Source organism: Acipenser ruthenus, chromosome 8, assembly GCF_902713425.1.
Source record: "Acipenser ruthenus chromosome 8, fAciRut3.2 maternal haplotype, whole genome shotgun sequence".
Lineage (NCBI taxonomy): Eukaryota > Metazoa > Chordata > Actinopteri > Acipenseriformes > Acipenseridae > Acipenser > Acipenser ruthenus.
In genome coordinates, this window is record NC_081196.1 from 1,164,939 (window position 1) to 1,181,915 (window position 16,977).

General features: G+C 40.1%; 1 protein-coding gene across 3 annotated transcripts; it reads right to left on the reverse strand.

Moving 5' to 3' along the window:
• Positions 1 to 16,061, reverse strand: LOC117407246 (palmitoyltransferase ZDHHC20-B-like). Of its 3 annotated transcripts, XM_059027958.1 has the most exons (15): positions 15,890 to 15,975; positions 13,883 to 13,909; positions 13,670 to 13,764; positions 13,172 to 13,266; positions 11,405 to 11,525; positions 11,242 to 11,311; positions 9,963 to 9,995; positions 9,555 to 9,675; positions 7,940 to 7,975; positions 6,921 to 7,053; positions 5,886 to 6,012; positions 5,115 to 5,204; positions 3,419 to 3,534; positions 3,190 to 3,247; positions 1 to 2,633 (listed from the first exon to the last, which is right to left on the reverse strand). In XM_059027958.1, the coding sequence occupies exons 3-14, from the start codon at positions 13,701 to 13,703 to the stop codon at positions 3,204 to 3,206; spliced, it is 1,020 nt and encodes a 339-aa protein (XP_058883941.1). In that variant the 5' UTR covers positions 13,704 to 13,764; positions 13,883 to 13,909; positions 15,890 to 15,975; the 3' UTR covers positions 1 to 2,633; positions 3,190 to 3,203. The 3 variants fall into 3 exon arrangements, with proteins under 3 accessions (XP_058883941.1, XP_034778895.2, XP_034778896.2); XM_034923004.2 differs by lacking the exon at positions 13,670 to 13,764 and having other exon boundaries at positions 15,890 to 16,061; XM_034923005.2 differs by lacking the exons at positions 7,940 to 7,975; positions 13,670 to 13,764 and having other exon boundaries at positions 15,890 to 16,055.
• Between the last annotated feature and the right edge of the window lie 916 nt (positions 16,062 to 16,977).

Sequence of the window (16,977 nt, forward strand, 5' to 3'; positions counted from 1 at the left end):
TTTTTAAAAAGAAATACATAAAATGTGCAAACTGAGCCTTTTACAGCATAATCTTTTTTTTTTTTTTTTACCAAAAATAGCAGAGTACCAATGTATGTTTATACTGTACATGCAATAAAAACACACAAAATACACATACTCCCAATAATACTCATACAATGGTCCATGATTCCATTACTAGATGAAAATCCATATGGCTTAAAAGTAGATTTTTGACTCAACATTGACAAAACATATATAAAAATGTGCAGTGTAAAGCAAATATGGCTGTTTTGGAATAGCTGTAAATTCCTTGTGCCAATATACATTTTTCATTCATGCTTTTAAGCATATACAGTTTCTTACTGTTATTGTATATAAAAAATGTACAACAAAGATCATATACAATTATATACAGTTTCGCTCCAAGATGATCTTGGCTGATATTTATAATATTATTGGGAAATCACGAAAGCCAAATCAACTAAAACAAAGGAAGTTACACAAGATAGTACGTAAAGCCAGTTAGAACAAGATACGGATACAATAGTTTCACACTGATTTAGTTCTTAAACTGGCTTTCTTTTTTGCATTCTTTGTAACAAACATTTAAATAACCCTTATAAAAAAAGAATTTCTACAATAAATAGACCGACATGTATATATGCATTTGATTAGTGCAGCCATACAGAAGCTCCTGTGAAAGTTTGGAAGAAAGCGATGCCTTCTGATTACATTTGTTTGCAAACGTCTACACTTGTTTGTATTTAATGTACTCTGCCCTGTATTTCACTGTATTTAATGTACTCTGCCCTGTATTTCACTGTATTTAATGTACTCTGCCCTGTATTTCACTGTATTTAATGTACTCTGCCCTGTATTTCACTGTATTTAATGTACTATGCCCTGTATTTCACTGTATTTAATGTACTGTGCCCTGTATTTCACTGTATTTAATGTACTATGCCCTGTATTTCACTGTATTTAATGTACTATGCATTGTTCCTCACCGTTTTGTAAAGCGCTTTGTGATGGTGGTACATGATGAAAGGCGCTATATAAAATAGATTGATTGATTTAATTCAAAAAGCGTACCAAAAGCTTATGGAGTCCTGATGAAATAATAATAATAATAATAATAATAATAATAATAATGTTTAAATGTTGCAAACAATCAAGATACTATGACATAACTAGGGCTTCTGATTTTTGGTTTTAACCGATTTAAAATTTAAAACAGAATTGTGGTGAAATATACAAAAATGCCTACACACAAAAACCCCAGAAGAATGTGCCTGTGACCATAGGGATTTCACTGTGGAAGACAGCAAAGGAAGGAAGGTACAACTTAAGTGTGCAAGTACTGTCGAGTTATTATACATATTTTGACACAAATAAGCACCGAAAAATACAATTAATAAAACCTGAAAAACAGAAGCCCTAGACATAACCCAGAAAACCTGTCAATATTTTCTTGCACTATATTTGGTACCGCAGAGGTGTTAGGACAGCATACGTAAACAAAACCTTATTTTTAGTCAAGCCCTTCTTCATAGTATACAGGTAGAATAACAAATCCTCCATAAATCAAAACTTTACAGCTGTAATGGCTTTGGGGCTACATGCATTAAGATCTTTACCCCATGATGAAATTTGTGTGAAATATACAACAATTTACAAAAAAAATAAAGTGAAAACTGAAATATTAACAGTTCTGAAATACAAGATGCAGGACTAAAGACCTTGATTTACCCCCCCCCCAAATAAGTAAAAACACCTTCTACAGGTACAAAAACATACAGACTACAAAAGATACATTGAAGGTATGGCTTCTTGTAATATGCAAATAAATAACCAGCGACTCTGTAAACAACTCTTGACAATAAAGAGCAGCGAGCTTCAGACTCTGCAGCTGCTGGCTTGGGCCCTGCTGCAGCACAGCTAGCAAAACTCAGATTCACCTTGAAATAAAACTGACATTCTTCAAGTCCCATGACTTTGCTGAAACCATAATCCTACTTCACAGAGGTCTGAATTACATTGCATTCAATGGATGGTCTATTGAAGAATGTTTTAGTGTTCTTTATGCCCCTGCCCAGTTTAAAGGTCAGAGTTTACAGAGTGGTGCAGCCAACGCTGTAGTAAACAGAGATGGTGTACAGCCAGGCAGCCCTGCTGTTTCACTGATAGTTCAGAAAGCGTGACTGCTGGTCCAGAACAGGAGGTGTCCACTCTTTCACCTGCATTAGGTGGAGCAATCATGCCTTCCTATTTATTTTATTTAATGTAATTTTAAAATCAAGAAAGGCTCAATCCGTTTATAAAAAAAAAAAAAAAACTCCCCAATTCTTAAGGTCAATTACCTACTTACTCCACATTTGTGTGTGTGTGTGTGTGTGTATATATATATATATATATAGATATACACACACACACACACACACACACAGAGAGGAGAGAGGAGACACACACACACACACACACACACACGCACACACACACACTGGACAGTCATCTACTTCTTTTAACAGTGGCTGATGTTTCACTGGACCCTAAAAGGTTGGACACCACTCATTTAACCCCCGTGTAGCCTCTGTGAACCGTTAGTACTTGAGAAATATCCATTCCAGCGACTAACTTCATATTCATCACAGCTGAAATACAAAAAACAAACATGCATGCATTGAATAAACAGTCCTACTGCACTGCTCCAGTTAAAGGACAGGGCTATACTGACCCCTTTCAATTGACAATAAAAATGGTGCAAGAGGGGGCAAATGGCCGCAAGAGAAAGTGTCGTGCTGGTTTAACAGGGACCGGGGTGCAGCAGTTAAATCTCACAGCTCAGTCTCCTCACTCACTGCAACACTTTTACAAGACTAATAGATTTACAGTATGTTTCACAGGCTGAGTTGCTGTTATATTGAACTACCCTGGCTAAGTTTGTATAGTCAGAGTCTGAAACTAGCCGCTAGTGTTCTTACACTGAAAGTTTAAGGGTAAGAAAGCAAGTACCTGATGTTCCCACTTTAACAACCTAGAGACACTGAAATCCAGCTTCAAAAGGTGCGAATATTCTGTGGTTCAATAGACACTTCTTGCTGGTTTCACAGACCTGGATTAGCACTAATCTTGGACTGTAATGTTAATTTAGGTAAGGAAGTTTAAGGCTTCTGCTTATTAGTCGTTAGTGTAAGAAAATGATCTTACCTTGAATTGATGAACTAAGATTCACTTTCTATGGAAACTGTGACGTTGTCTTTTGAGCCTGCAAAAAGTATATTAAACAAATTAGTAAACACAGTGTTTACCACTTGAAATATAAAACTGAAGGGCAAGGTTGCATGAATTCTAAAGAGGAGGCCAGTCTTAAGACGCTGGCACTTTGTCTAACATGACAGACTGAGTAGGAAAGAAAAGGCTGCTGTACAATTCATACCTAATTTAAGGTGGTCTGCATCCAATCCATCCTCTGTAAAATGCTGGTCGTTCCCCAGAAGCCGGTTCTGGGACTCACTTAGGGGCCTTGTGGCACATGACTGCCCATCCGCAACACTGCAACAACAAGCACAGCAAGGAGGTGGAAAACAGACACGTAAACACAGCATTCCCAAGAGGAGGACACACAGAAACAGGGTGATCTGAAGCTGTGCATGAGAGAGAACCGACACGTAAACACAGCATTCACAAGAGGAGGACACACAGAAACAGGGTGATCTGAAGCTGTGCATGAGAGAGAACCGACACGTAAACACAGCATTCACAAGAGGAGGACACACAGAAACAGGGTGATCTGAAGCTGTGCATGAGAGAGAACTGACAAGCACACACAGCATTCCCAAGAGGAGGACACACAGAAACAGGGTGATCTGAAGCTGTGCATGAGAGAGAACCGACACGTAAACACAGCATTCACAAGAGGAGGACACACAGAAACAGGGTGATCTGAAGCTGTGCCCGAGAGACAAGTAGAGGGGGCAGTGAAGGCTAAGGGGTTGATATGATTCCTTTTACCCCGGTGGGCTATAAGCCCCCCCCCCCCGAGCATTTAAAAGCCCTTTGGAGTCAGTTATCCTTGAGGATCCCAGTATTACCTCTGAGAATAAACAGGTCCATGCACTGGAACAATAAAATAATAATACAAAGAAAAAAAAATTGTAAAATAAAAAAATAAAGAATGTAAAAAGAAAATCAGTTGATCAACTTCACTATCAAAAGGACTTAAGGGACTACACATTTTGTAGCATATAACTGTTTATTTAATAGGGATTAGCTATATATTTCAATAGTGCCATCTGCTGGATAGAAATATGCAAGATTTTGCACTTTGTAAAAGGTGTACATGTACCGTAATAACATTTCAAATAAAACATGAAATACAACGTAAACATAATCAAATAGTTTGCAGGATTTGAAAAATGTCCCTGATCCCAATAATAACCCTAATAATAAAACCTCTTTGAAAAGCAACCATCACAAGGATTTATATAAAACCTGAAAGTGGGGTGTTGATGGCAAGCATTCATTTGAAAAACAAAATCATGCCACCTAATAAAGTCACATTTTTGGGTCCCCTCTATCATGCTATTCATTTCCCTGGACCCTTTACGTCAAACTCAACATGTGACTGAAATCTCCTAGTCATTACACAGAGTGTGAAAGCAAGCATGAAATTAAATACTTCAGGACATCACAAGAGTAGAGCTAAAAGGATGAGGATAGCCATGTGTAGAGCAACAGTATGACAAAAAAAACAAGAGTTTTAACCTTTTAAAACACCTCAACCATTCAGTTAGTTACAGTAAGACTGGAATAATGCTAGGTGTGTGTAACTGAATAAACTGATGAAGCTTTTTCTTGGTGTTGTTTTTCTGAGTGTATGCTTGATCGCAGCTGTGGCTCTCAGATAAGGGTTCAAGCATTTCACTCGATTACTCATGTCTACTTCTACAAAGCTTGGCTGTAATAAATTAATAAAATAATACATTAAGAATGGCCCAGCATGTTAGAATTATCCTAAGTCAATCTGAGGCTGGAGGTTGCCAGTACATTGAAGCAACAAAACAAAATGTTCTGGAATCTTGAGAAACAAGCTATTTTAATTGGCCGAGAGGGACTTCACTGATTTAGAATACCTTTTAGTAGATTCTGGTTGGACGTCTATAGTGGGCTGCTCTGGATCCAGACTGACCAGTCGTGTTGGGAAAGTAGATCCATCCCCCAAGCTGTTCAGTGACACAAACAGAAATGAAAGTGCATTAAATACCCAGCCAGAAGACAACGACGCTTTCATTGAATACAAGCAGAGGTGCAATCAGCAACAATGCTTTCCTACCTGAATAAGCAATAACCGACGCATTGAGAATAAGCAGGCTCTGCAAGAAATCCTTCAAATACTACCGAAACATGCATATGCCAGTAATATTACATACGCAAGACGAGGGTGGTTATGGCGATCAATAATCAATTAATTGTTGCATTTCTAAACACAAGTGAAGATTTTTGATAACAATGTAACATAAACCAACATGTCCAAAATGAGTCTAAAGATTTGCTTTTCACTTAAAGTAACAGTATCTCAACATAGCAAAACTTGACTCAGTCCGTGGATTTACCAGGCATAGCAATGAGAGAGCCTTTGATTTAACTTGTTGCCAATGTTGCCTTAGTTAATTGAATTCATGGTTACACTAAATATAACAATGGCACTGAAAAAGGAGAGGAGCATGTGGGATGCATCTGTTAAACAAGAAGCGATGACCACAGTGACAACCGCTAACCACTTCTTATGAATCCATGAAAATATTCTGCATGCATCTGAATAATAATAATAATAATAATAATAATAATAATAATAATAATAATAATAATAATAATAATCTTTGTGAATGCCACAGGACACCTGCCTCGTATACACCGGCAGCAGCCAGTACTTCTTCTCATCTCCAAACACTTCCTTCAGGTTCTTGCTGAACCCAAGTGAAAACCCATTTCTATCTGGACCATTTCTGAACACAGGTCCACGGAAAGCCTCTGGAGAAAAACAAAAAAACAAGATCAAGGGTTAATCTTCCTGAGAAATCTTATAACGCCTATTCTACAGTTCAATTAGTCCTTCAATTCTTTGATTCCAGGGATAACAATATGAAATTACTGTAGGAACAGAGCTGCACAATAATATGCAACAGAAATGAGCATACAGTAGTGTGATAAATAGAGAAAGAATCGACACTAAATCTCCCTCCTGATCAGAAAGGGTGCTGTGTAAGGCTGGTAGTACACTTCCCCACAGACGGGTCGACTCGACGGTGGGCAGAAACAGGAAGTCGGCCATCTTGGTGGGGGCACGTAGCTGTCAGAACACGAAACGACTCAAATGTGATTGGCTGATGGGGCACCAAGCTGATTGCAGGGAGGAGTTGGGTAGTACAAAGGGGGGGGGGGGGGGGGGTGTTGTCTGTGATAAGCACGAGAAAAGACCTGTGTGGTCAGGAGGGAAAATGTAAAGAGGAGTAAAACGGATAGCGGAGCTGCAGCCATGGAGCCAGTGCATACCTGATTCACTATCTCACTGCACAGCACAGCACAGCGCAACGGAGCACCATCAGCACTTCACTGACACTTGCACCAAGAGCACAGTTTCGTGCACGGAGGACTTGCGGTTACTGGTTTGGGACTGCAATCTGCCGTTGTGCTTCCCCTACACCGCTGCTGGTATTGGGGCAACCTGCTTGAGTTTTGAGAAGTTTTATTCTTTTTGTTATTTGAATTAAATAAACGGACAGTTTTTGGGAGCAAAACCCTGGTGTGGACATTGCATTTATTACACCCTTTGCACAACCTCTTCACAAGTAGTCAGTCTCCTCTATTGAGATGTACAATGAATCCCCATGACATTATTCATTCCAATAGCATCCAGACTTCACAGCAGGGTTTCTTACCTATGGTAGATCGGTTCTTACCAACGAGCCAGCAGTGGTAACTGAACAGGGACAGAATACTGATGAAGAACATGGCGGCCACAAAAAACAGAAACAGCACGTGGAATTTGGCGTGAGAGTCTGGAAGTTCACTCTGAGAGGAAAACAAAAAGGCACAAATCAAAAGATATGCAAGGCGATTACACGAGACATACTGAAAAACGTACAGGCATCGAATACCGTAGTCTTTCCTGAAATGATCCTGGCTCCTGGGCTGGTTTCACAGACCCCGATTAGCACTAATCATGGACTGCCCAATGTTCCCTGGGGTCAGGCTGTCAGAGATTAGTGCTGGACAGGGTCTGAGAAACCAGCACTAACCTAACCTTTCATCAGAGGCAATGCTAACAGCATGGGGGTCAATTCCTGGTTTTCAAACCCAATTCCTGTTTAAAATCAATCCCCAATTCCAAATCCTTCAAAACAAATCTGAATGGATATTTTAGAGCCATACTAATTGTTGTGCTTGTTCAACGGCTTTCATTTGAAGCCAGTTTAATTGACTGACAAACAGTGACTTCAATTTAATAAATCTGCTGCCACTGCGAGAAGCTCATTAACAGAATATTGCTAATTGCAATTTTGATCAGTGATGTGCTGGAATTGATGAAAAGGGAATAGGAATTGAAAAAACAGTAATTGACTCCAACCCTGAATCCTAATAGTTGTATTTCCACATAAGCAGAAATGTCCACATTTCATCAAACATGGCATTACTGAACACATTCATTGTTGCCTGGAGGGCTTCACATCAGTCAAAGTTAATCAATTAAAAATAATAAAATCAGGATTGAAAGAAAAGGGATTCAAGAAAAGGGATCCAAGAACATTTTCAGAAGTTATACATTTTCCTGCGCACTGCAAAAGATATACTGTACAACACGAACACTAACAAACAAACAGTGAAGCAAAGCCTAAGCTCAAAGGCACAGGTCTAGAAAACGCAAGCACTGCACAAGGATTTACATCAACACTTTTACCTTTGGACAATTCTCTGCAGCTTTCCTGCGGCAAAGCTTAGTGCAAACAGAGACAGACTTTATTAGATCACAATGTAAAGCAGCTTTATGGGATGGAATGGAACTGAAGTGAGAAAATAGTCAATAGCACTGAGGGAGGGAGGGAGGACGTGTGAATATTAGGAAGCATGTTCTTTTTTTTTTTACTACTAAATCAAGAACAAATGCATGAAGATATTTTGAATGAACAGGAGTACAACATGTAATGTGAAGAGTACAACAGATACACCTTGTTATTTACACTTAGCCTTTTACTTTGCAAGCTGAAGTGCAGTTCATCCAGTAAGTGGAACAATAAAAACGTGCATCTTTAAAAGCATGGAAGACAGTAATGCAGGGCAGAAACTGAAATACAGGAACAGCAACAGGCATCCATGAAAGAAAAACACTTCACCACTACGCATATTTTTGTAAGACTGTATACGAAAAAGCAGCATTAGAGGATAATTATTTATTAACCTGAATACAAAAAATGTAAAACATAAACAAGGCAAATTTAAGCAACTAAACAAATGAATCCTTAATTACTGTACCTCCAAATAATTTTTTTTTTCTGACATTTTAATTAGTAACCTGGAACTAGTACTAGAACAGAAGCTCTCAATCCCAGCCACCGTACAGGACCCTGCTACCACGTGCCTTCTTCTGAAAGTGCACCAAGGTCTCGACACAGTGCCTTGTGCACAGCTGGTAGAGAGGCTCAGGGCTGAATGGAAGAGGGTGACGGGTCAGGATTCAGGAGGACCCTGCTACCACGTGCCTTCTTCTGAAAGTGCACCGAGGTCTCGACACAGTGCCTTGTGCACAGCTGGTAGAGAGGCTCAGGGCTGAATGGAAGAGGGTGACGGGTCAGGATTCAGGAGGACCCTGCTACCACGTGCCTTCTTCTGAAAGTGCACCGAGGTCTTGACACAGTGCCTTGTGCACAGCTGGTAGAGAGGCTCAGGGCTGAATGGAAGAGGGTGACGGGTCAGGATTCAGGAGGACCCTGCTACCACGTGCCTTCTTCTGAAAGTGCACCAAGGTCTCGACACAGTGCCTTGTGCACAGCTGGTAGAGAGGCTCAGGGCTGAATGGAAGAGGGTGACGGGTCAGGATTCAGGAGGACCCTGCTACCACGTGCCTTCTTCTGAAAGTGCACCGAGGTCTCGACACAGTGCCTTGTGCACAGCTGGTAGAGAGGCTCAGGGCTGAATGGAAGAGGGTGACGGGTCAGGATTCAGGAGGACCCTGCTACTACGTGCCTTCTGAAAGTTCTTTGTATAGAGGCTGAATATTTCTACAAGCTAGGCGTGCTATTTTTATGAGATGTTTGCTTTGTTGAGTCATCAGAAGAAAATAATTTGCATGCCGTTGAAAATAACCACTGCTAGACTGACTGGGGGTCATCTCTCTTTGTGAAATGCATTGGGATTCTGCACAGACAAAAAAAAAAAAAAAAAAAAAATCTGCCAGCACACAACCGAATGTTGTCACTTGACTAAACGAATGTGAGTAAAGCAGACTGCAATTTAAGATTGATCACAGAAAACCATTTGATTTGAGACACTATCAGGAAGAAGAAATGTAAACTTACTGCCCAGAACTTAATGAAATACTGCAGCACCGTGGCAGCAACGAACAAACAGTAGAGCAATGAATATGCCAAAAACAGGACGAAGAACTTATAGTTTGAAAATCCAACACAGTTATTCACCCTACAAGAAACAAGAGAAATCCATTGAAAACACAGCACTACATTTACTCTCAAAAGAATAAACACTTTTTGGTCTCATTTTCAACTGTGGGCAAATTGCCCATATAATACGGTACAGTTACTATGGAGGGGGCAATTTGCCTTCGATTTGCCCCATAGTGGAAAACATAGGTGTTTAACTTCAAGCAGAAATAAATCACAGTGGCCACCCGAGGAAAAAGTAAAACAATCTCAACATCATATTATAATGCATGCAACGTTTATATAAAACGAAAAACAAACACATACCAAGGACAATGGTGATCCATTTTCAGAACACACCTATAAAAGAAATACATGAAACAACTTTCAGCACCAAGTAACTGGAAAAACACAACCCTAGTAGAACTGCCAGCAATTAAATAGATTTATATTGAATGAACTCAAAACAACCTTTCACCAGATAGTTATTTTTTCACTGAAGCACAAGCTACATGTTATCGATAACAATGCAATTTATTTCTGTATTCACTTTTTGTACTTTTATTTTGCTTTGTTAATTTATTTTGATCATGTTTATTAATGGAAATTAATGCATCACTGCTTTAGTACGGACCCCAATACAACTAATCTTTGTAGTGTGTTGCTATTTTTCAACTTGTGAACCATGCAGTTATACCCTGATGATCATTACACAAATACTATTGATTACACGGCAGAACGGTTTTGAGAGATATAGCATTGCATCCAGTCTACATTTGACACAGAAGAAATACAGCTCCAAGTTGAAAGCAAAAAGATGCTTGCAACAAGGTTAATGACAAAAGCATAAGAGGCTTACGAAGCTTACTAGGACATTATACCCGAGTTCATAATACCACACGAGCATTCTTGAGAAAACAGACACTTATTTAAAACAACACACATCACCAGACGTGACTTATACCTTTTGCTGTTGGGTTGTCAAAAAACCAACAGAATGAACTAAATTCTCACAAGTGCACCACAGGATATGCAGGCACAGTAAAGCTTGGATGAATTACTGATCAATCAATATTCATTGCAGGAGCCAGACCTGTACTGTGGCTTTTCATCTCAGACCGTGCATAGAGGGCAGGCCCTTTAAATGGGGTGAGTAACAGGCACAGCCGCAATTCTATTTACAGCACAAACTGCTTATACTGACCACCCAAGGGGCCGTGTACAAATGGACTGCTTGAAAACGGGATTAAACGTATTGTAAATGCTGGGGAATCAATTGTATTGATCAGGTCATGATCACCACAGGCTTGAGTGTGGATCAATAGAAATTCTTCTGCAATACGAGGTATGCATTTTTGTATCATCAGTCAAAATGCATTTGTGTTGCATACTTTTTATTTCGATATTTGTTTTAATTTTACCATGCCCTTACTGTGAAGAGACATATCTGTAAGCCACTGAAAACTTGCTAATTGAAGTTCAGCACATTGCCAAAAGGTACTGGGTGAAATAGAAAGGCTGACGCTAATATAAAACCCATTGTAATTACATTTGTAATTACATCAATTACATTTCCTTATTAGAAGGAATATAAAAAAGGACTTACATATCACATGCAGAGCAGTGGTGACATCGATCAGGTTTTATTACTTGACACCTGTCACAGTACCGTACAGCTGAAGAGGAAGAAAGAAAGAAAGAAACACATGTTTTAGGATACAGCTACTTTGCGTACTCCTGTCCATCTCAGAGCCTGGCAGGAAGCTCACCTCCGGTGCCTGTCCTGGTGTAGAGAGGCAAGTTTTGAGCTACTCTCTTGAGGATTTCTTGTTGCGCTTCTGGCCTTTCTTCTCTCTCATACTGCTCTTTATCTGCTTTGGGCAAACAGAACTGCAACCAGTAACATGACATTGCTGTGTTAATGTACAGAGAGAAGAGTGTTTACAAAACACAACCAACCAGGGAACGCATTAAAAATCTGAAGGGCACGATTCAAGAGCATGTGACACACGACAAAGAGGAGCCCCACAACCCCGAGCGCGCGCGCACACACACACACAGGAACCCCACAACCCCGACCACACACACACACACACAGAGCCATGTTACAGTGTGGGAACACTTTATATCCGCTTCTTTGAAAATGTATTTGCAACTGGTTTATTTCAAAACTGCACATGTGAGACTTCTAAAGGAAAGAAGTGCACAAAATGTAAGATTTATGGTATTATTCCATTAGCTGTAACCACATAGAGTAAACTATTACAGTAAATGGACCTTTTGATGTTAGCTCAAATGAATGGCATGTTAATACAATTAAGAGGGTTTACAGCAAGTAGCCTGACAGATGTTTTTTCTTCTATATACCAGTACAGTATATGTATTAAAAGGTTTATACAACACTCACCATAATTACATATAGAATTAAACCAATTATTATTATTATTATTATTTTTAATTGAATCGTCAATGTTTTTTTAGCCCGGTTTTCTCCCCAATCTGGAATGTCCTATTATTTTTATCCCGGTTGACCGCTGCAGCTCCCGCGCTGACTCGGGAAACAGCGGCAGACACACGTGTCCTCTGAAATGTGTCCTGCCAAGCCGGCTTTTTCACGCTGCAGGTCTACAGCGAAGCCACCAGACCTATAGTGCCAGAGGACAACACGGATCCGAGTGGCTTCTACAGCAGACCCGCAGGCGCCTTATCGGCCACAGGAGTCACTGGTGCATGGTGAACCGAGGATTACCCTGCTGACCTGAACCCTCCCCACCCGGGCGGCGCTCGGCTAATTGTGCGTCGCCCCCTGGGAACTCCCGGCCACGATCGCCGATGGCATAACCTGTACTCGAACCAGCGATCTCCAGGCTACAGGGCGCATCCTGCACTCCACGTGGAGCGCCTTTACTGGATGCGCCACTCAGGAGCCCCTTCAAATACATTTTTTGTATTTGTCTTTTTAAGTATTCAGGAATGTTTGGATTAAAACAATTACATTTAAAATTTTTAAATGTTCAACATCACATTTGAAAAAACCCTGTAAATAAATAATAAACCTATCCAATATAACCAATATATACAACAGGACCATGCTGTGATAAAATTAAATTAAATTTCCCACACTATCCACCCTGGGGTCCTGTGCTTGCTCCATGGGCTTGATCAACTTACACCTCGTCAGGATAAGACACTCCTGGATGTTATTAAGAGCATTTCACACTGCACCTATTTCTATGGGTAGTCCTCGGTCGACGGCAGTGCTGTAAAATGCTCTAATCAAATCCAGCTTTGCCTTATCCTGACAGAGCAGGGTATGATCACATCAACACTGTAGTGTCCATTAGCTCGAGAGCCGCTTGCCACTAAGATTTCTGGTTATAATCGAGTCAAGGAGACAGATGGACAAAGCATTATGTGCCAGCATGAGGTACACTGTGTTGGTCTGTCCGTTTCGTACAGTAAGAGATCGTACCACACAAATCACTGGATTTCATAACACACACAGCTTCAGCTCATAAATAAATCCTGATAGTTACCTCTTTGGATGGATTGGCTGGTTTTGAGAAAATGGTCTTCCAGTAGGACCATACAAACATGATGAATGATAGATGGAATATCACAAGGTAGACAACTGCAAAATGAATAAGAGAAAGTCAACAGAACGCAGCCCTGTGCAGAGCAAAGAGCGAGAGGTAAAAAGCACAGAGAGCAGAAATCAAATGAGACAAAAAAAAAAAAAAAAAAAACTGGGCTATTCCATCTAAAACCAATAAATTTAGCAAACCATATTGTAACCATTCATTTAAAACATGTGCTGTACCACGACTTTACAAAAGTCAGTTTTTACAAGATGACCTGCAGGCCACTGATGGTGGCGTTAGGTGCAATAGCCCTATATAACCCAGAATGCACTGGAGAATACAGAAGAGTCATTCAAAGGGTGTACATGGTCACTTAGGCTGCATGCTTCTTATTACACATGTTCATGAAATACTTGAACTAACAGGTTGATCTAATCACTTACAACCACTTACTGTAGGAGTGGAACATCCTGGAGCAGTGCAACATACAGCCTTGCAAAGCAATTCATTTTCTGTGTCCGACAAACTCCAAGACACTCAATTCTTCACTGTTGATGGGGTTATGGTAACATGGCAATAAAGTCAGTTATAAGTGTGCTTTAGTATGTTTCCAGCAGAACTTCAGGAGCAGGTATTAAAACATGAATAAAATCAGCACACACTCACCTTTTTCACCAGTGTTCCTGATTGTGACTGAAAATCAAAGACAAAAAATAAAGAATTGTAATATTACTTTGCAATGTTGGACAGATTTATTCTGTGCAGTCCTTTCTTAGTACTCTCATGTAATACTTTTAAAGCTCCATTTTAAATACAACAGCTTTTCAACGAGCAGACGGGTATAGAAAACCGAGCAGCCCAATAGCTGTCCCTGATATAATGAAGCACAGATGGAAACAGATCTGGATGATGGAATAAAGCATTCCTGTTGCAGGCACAACAGGGAGTCTGTATTACTCAGCATTGGGACAGGCTGCTGGTGTACTGTACAGGCATCTCACATCCAGCCTCGAGGGGCCCACACACACCCTGCCCCTTCAGGAAAATCAAGGCTGCGCAGCGACGGATTCTTTCCCTTGTTTTTAACTGTCTGATTACAAGCTAGAGGATTCTTCCTGAATTCCATAAAAAAAAACACACCTGTAACAGGTTAAGTCTAGATAGCGTACCGTAAACTGCCATTATTTCGTTGTGTAAATGAACTGCTTAGAACTTACTTTGATTATTAGCAACGCAAATGCGTTGCTAACTGGTATGATCTGGAAAACAATGGTCCTTGCAGTGAATAATGCATTTTACTTTATTAACACATGCGCTATACATAGCTCTACCAGATCAGGGTGATAATTCAACAGAAGGGTTTCAGAGGAGCAAACAGGGAAGCGATGTCAGTGTGTGAGGAGGAGTGTGCTGGGAGCACAACAGGAGTAAAGATCAGGGTGATAATTCAACAGAAGGGTTTCAGAGGAGTAAACAGGGAAGCGATGTCAGTGTGTGAGGAGGAGTGTGCTGGGAGCACAACAGGAGTAAAGATCAGGATGATAATTCAACAGAAGGGTTTCAGAGGAGTAAACAGGGAAGCGATGTCAGTGTGTGAGGAGGAGTGTGCTGGGAGCATAACAGGAGTAAAGATCAGGGTGATAATTCAACAGAAGGGTTTCAGAGGAGTAAACAGGGAAGCTATGTCAGTGTGTGAGGAGGAGTGTGCTGGGAGCACAACAGGAGTAAAGATCTCATTCAATTACTATTGGAGAACAGCCAGATTTACTTCAAGCACAGAACACGTCAAGATGCATGCGAGTTACTGCCAAGTTAATTCAAAGGTAGTGCTTTACACTGCAGGACAGGCAATTACCAAATACTGCAGCTAGTTAATGGTGGAAGAACTTTTCATGTCGACTTCTATACAGGCTCAGATTGTTTATGTTTAATAAACACAATCAAGTTAAGCTTTTTTTTAAATAATAATAATAATAATAATAATAATAATAATAATAAAGAAGAAGAAGAAGACGAAGAATTACATATTTGCAATGTCATCACCCTTACTAGTTTTAAATAGAGAACTTGGCTGTGTGTGTGTGTATATATTGTATCATTGTGTGATGTAGGCTACAGAGTACACACACAATCACTGACATATACCAAAGTAATTAAACCAGGAACATATCTCTTTGCATGTCAGCATACCATGGAAACCGCGTACCGTATTACACAGTAAGTTTACGCAAAATAATTATTTACCGCATATTAAGTCTACCTGCTTCAATGTGTCGGGCGCGTTGTTCAAAACAAATTGATTGTTCTAAAATAAAAATAAAAAACACGTTTACTATACCCAGGTGTGGAGCTAATAGATAATACTTAGATTAAATGCAGCATCTGGATATGTATCTATCCACTGCAATCATAATTACTCGCTATACAGTAGCCTAGCCTACTACTAAACTGCATCGTTTAGTCCACTAACAAAAGTGCCCCGATAATGAATATGTAGAGAGAGTGAATTACTACAGAACAACACTGTTATATGAAACTCAGTATATCCTGTTGTTATAAACAACTTGAGAATGAGACGCGCTTCCTGCTTCATGTAATGCACATTCCACGCCAGATTTTTCACACAAACAAATGCTTACAAACGCAACCGCTCATCAAACTTCCCCTACTTACAGATACACAGCTCCACGACATACGCATAGTACGACCAGCCGACCACCAGAGCGATAAAAACAACAGGAATCCAAGAGAAAACCTTCTGACAGCACTTCAAGACGTGAGACGGCGCCATTTTCATCCCAGCCCGCAGGAGGAAGCCCTGCGTGTGACGTCGGCGCGTCTCCTTTTAATTATCGCTATCATTAAGAGAGGGCTTGCGTATACAGTTACATAGTAACGAGTTTGTCCGTTGAAACTGTTACCAGGTCATTTCACTTTTAGCTGTATATGCGTCCAGTTCACCAGCAGCTGCTCTTTGTGGTGTTTTTCTAACACTCTTGACAGCCCAGGACAAGGTAAATATTGAATTTCTAAAAGAGAAGTCTGCATTGTACACTGCCGATTGACTGTAGACTAGGGTGTAATATAGTAAACCACCAACTTTATCCATTGCAGTTAATATTATATTCTGTTTTTTGGCATAAAGATGCAGGTCACTCTTTTTCTGGTCCATTTGGAATATGTGAGTCTTGCAAAACTGATCAGTTCAAAATGTACCATCCGGCAGAAAATACCTTTTTTAAAAAAAAAAAAAAATCTATTATGTTATCGTGTCCCCAGAGATTAAAAAAACTAAACAAGAGGTAGACTGTTCACAGCCATGCACAGTGTTCAGTGTGAACGGTGATACGGTCTTTTAATTTAACCTTTCCAAGTAGCACAATGTAGATTGATTTGCATTAGTACAGAAAGCCTAGTTTGTGTCGCTATCGCAGGGTTTCGAAATACGGTGTCAGAGAATGAAAAGGGTGAAGTACTGCAAACCACATACCACGAAAGCTTTGAGAGAGCCTAGGGGTGTAACGATGCATTGAGATTAAATGAGATAGGGGAGAGTAGCTATTCTTATTCAAGGACCATTCGGTAAACTACATCCACTGAGCTATGTGGTGCTTTTGGCCATGTATCACAAACATGACGTATTTCTATTGTGATAAGGTTACACCCCTATGAGAGACCAATTTCACACTGCCTGCATATGTACGCCTGTATCGATTAACTGTAGAAGAGACTTTCTCTTTGCTGGACAGCAGGAGATTCTG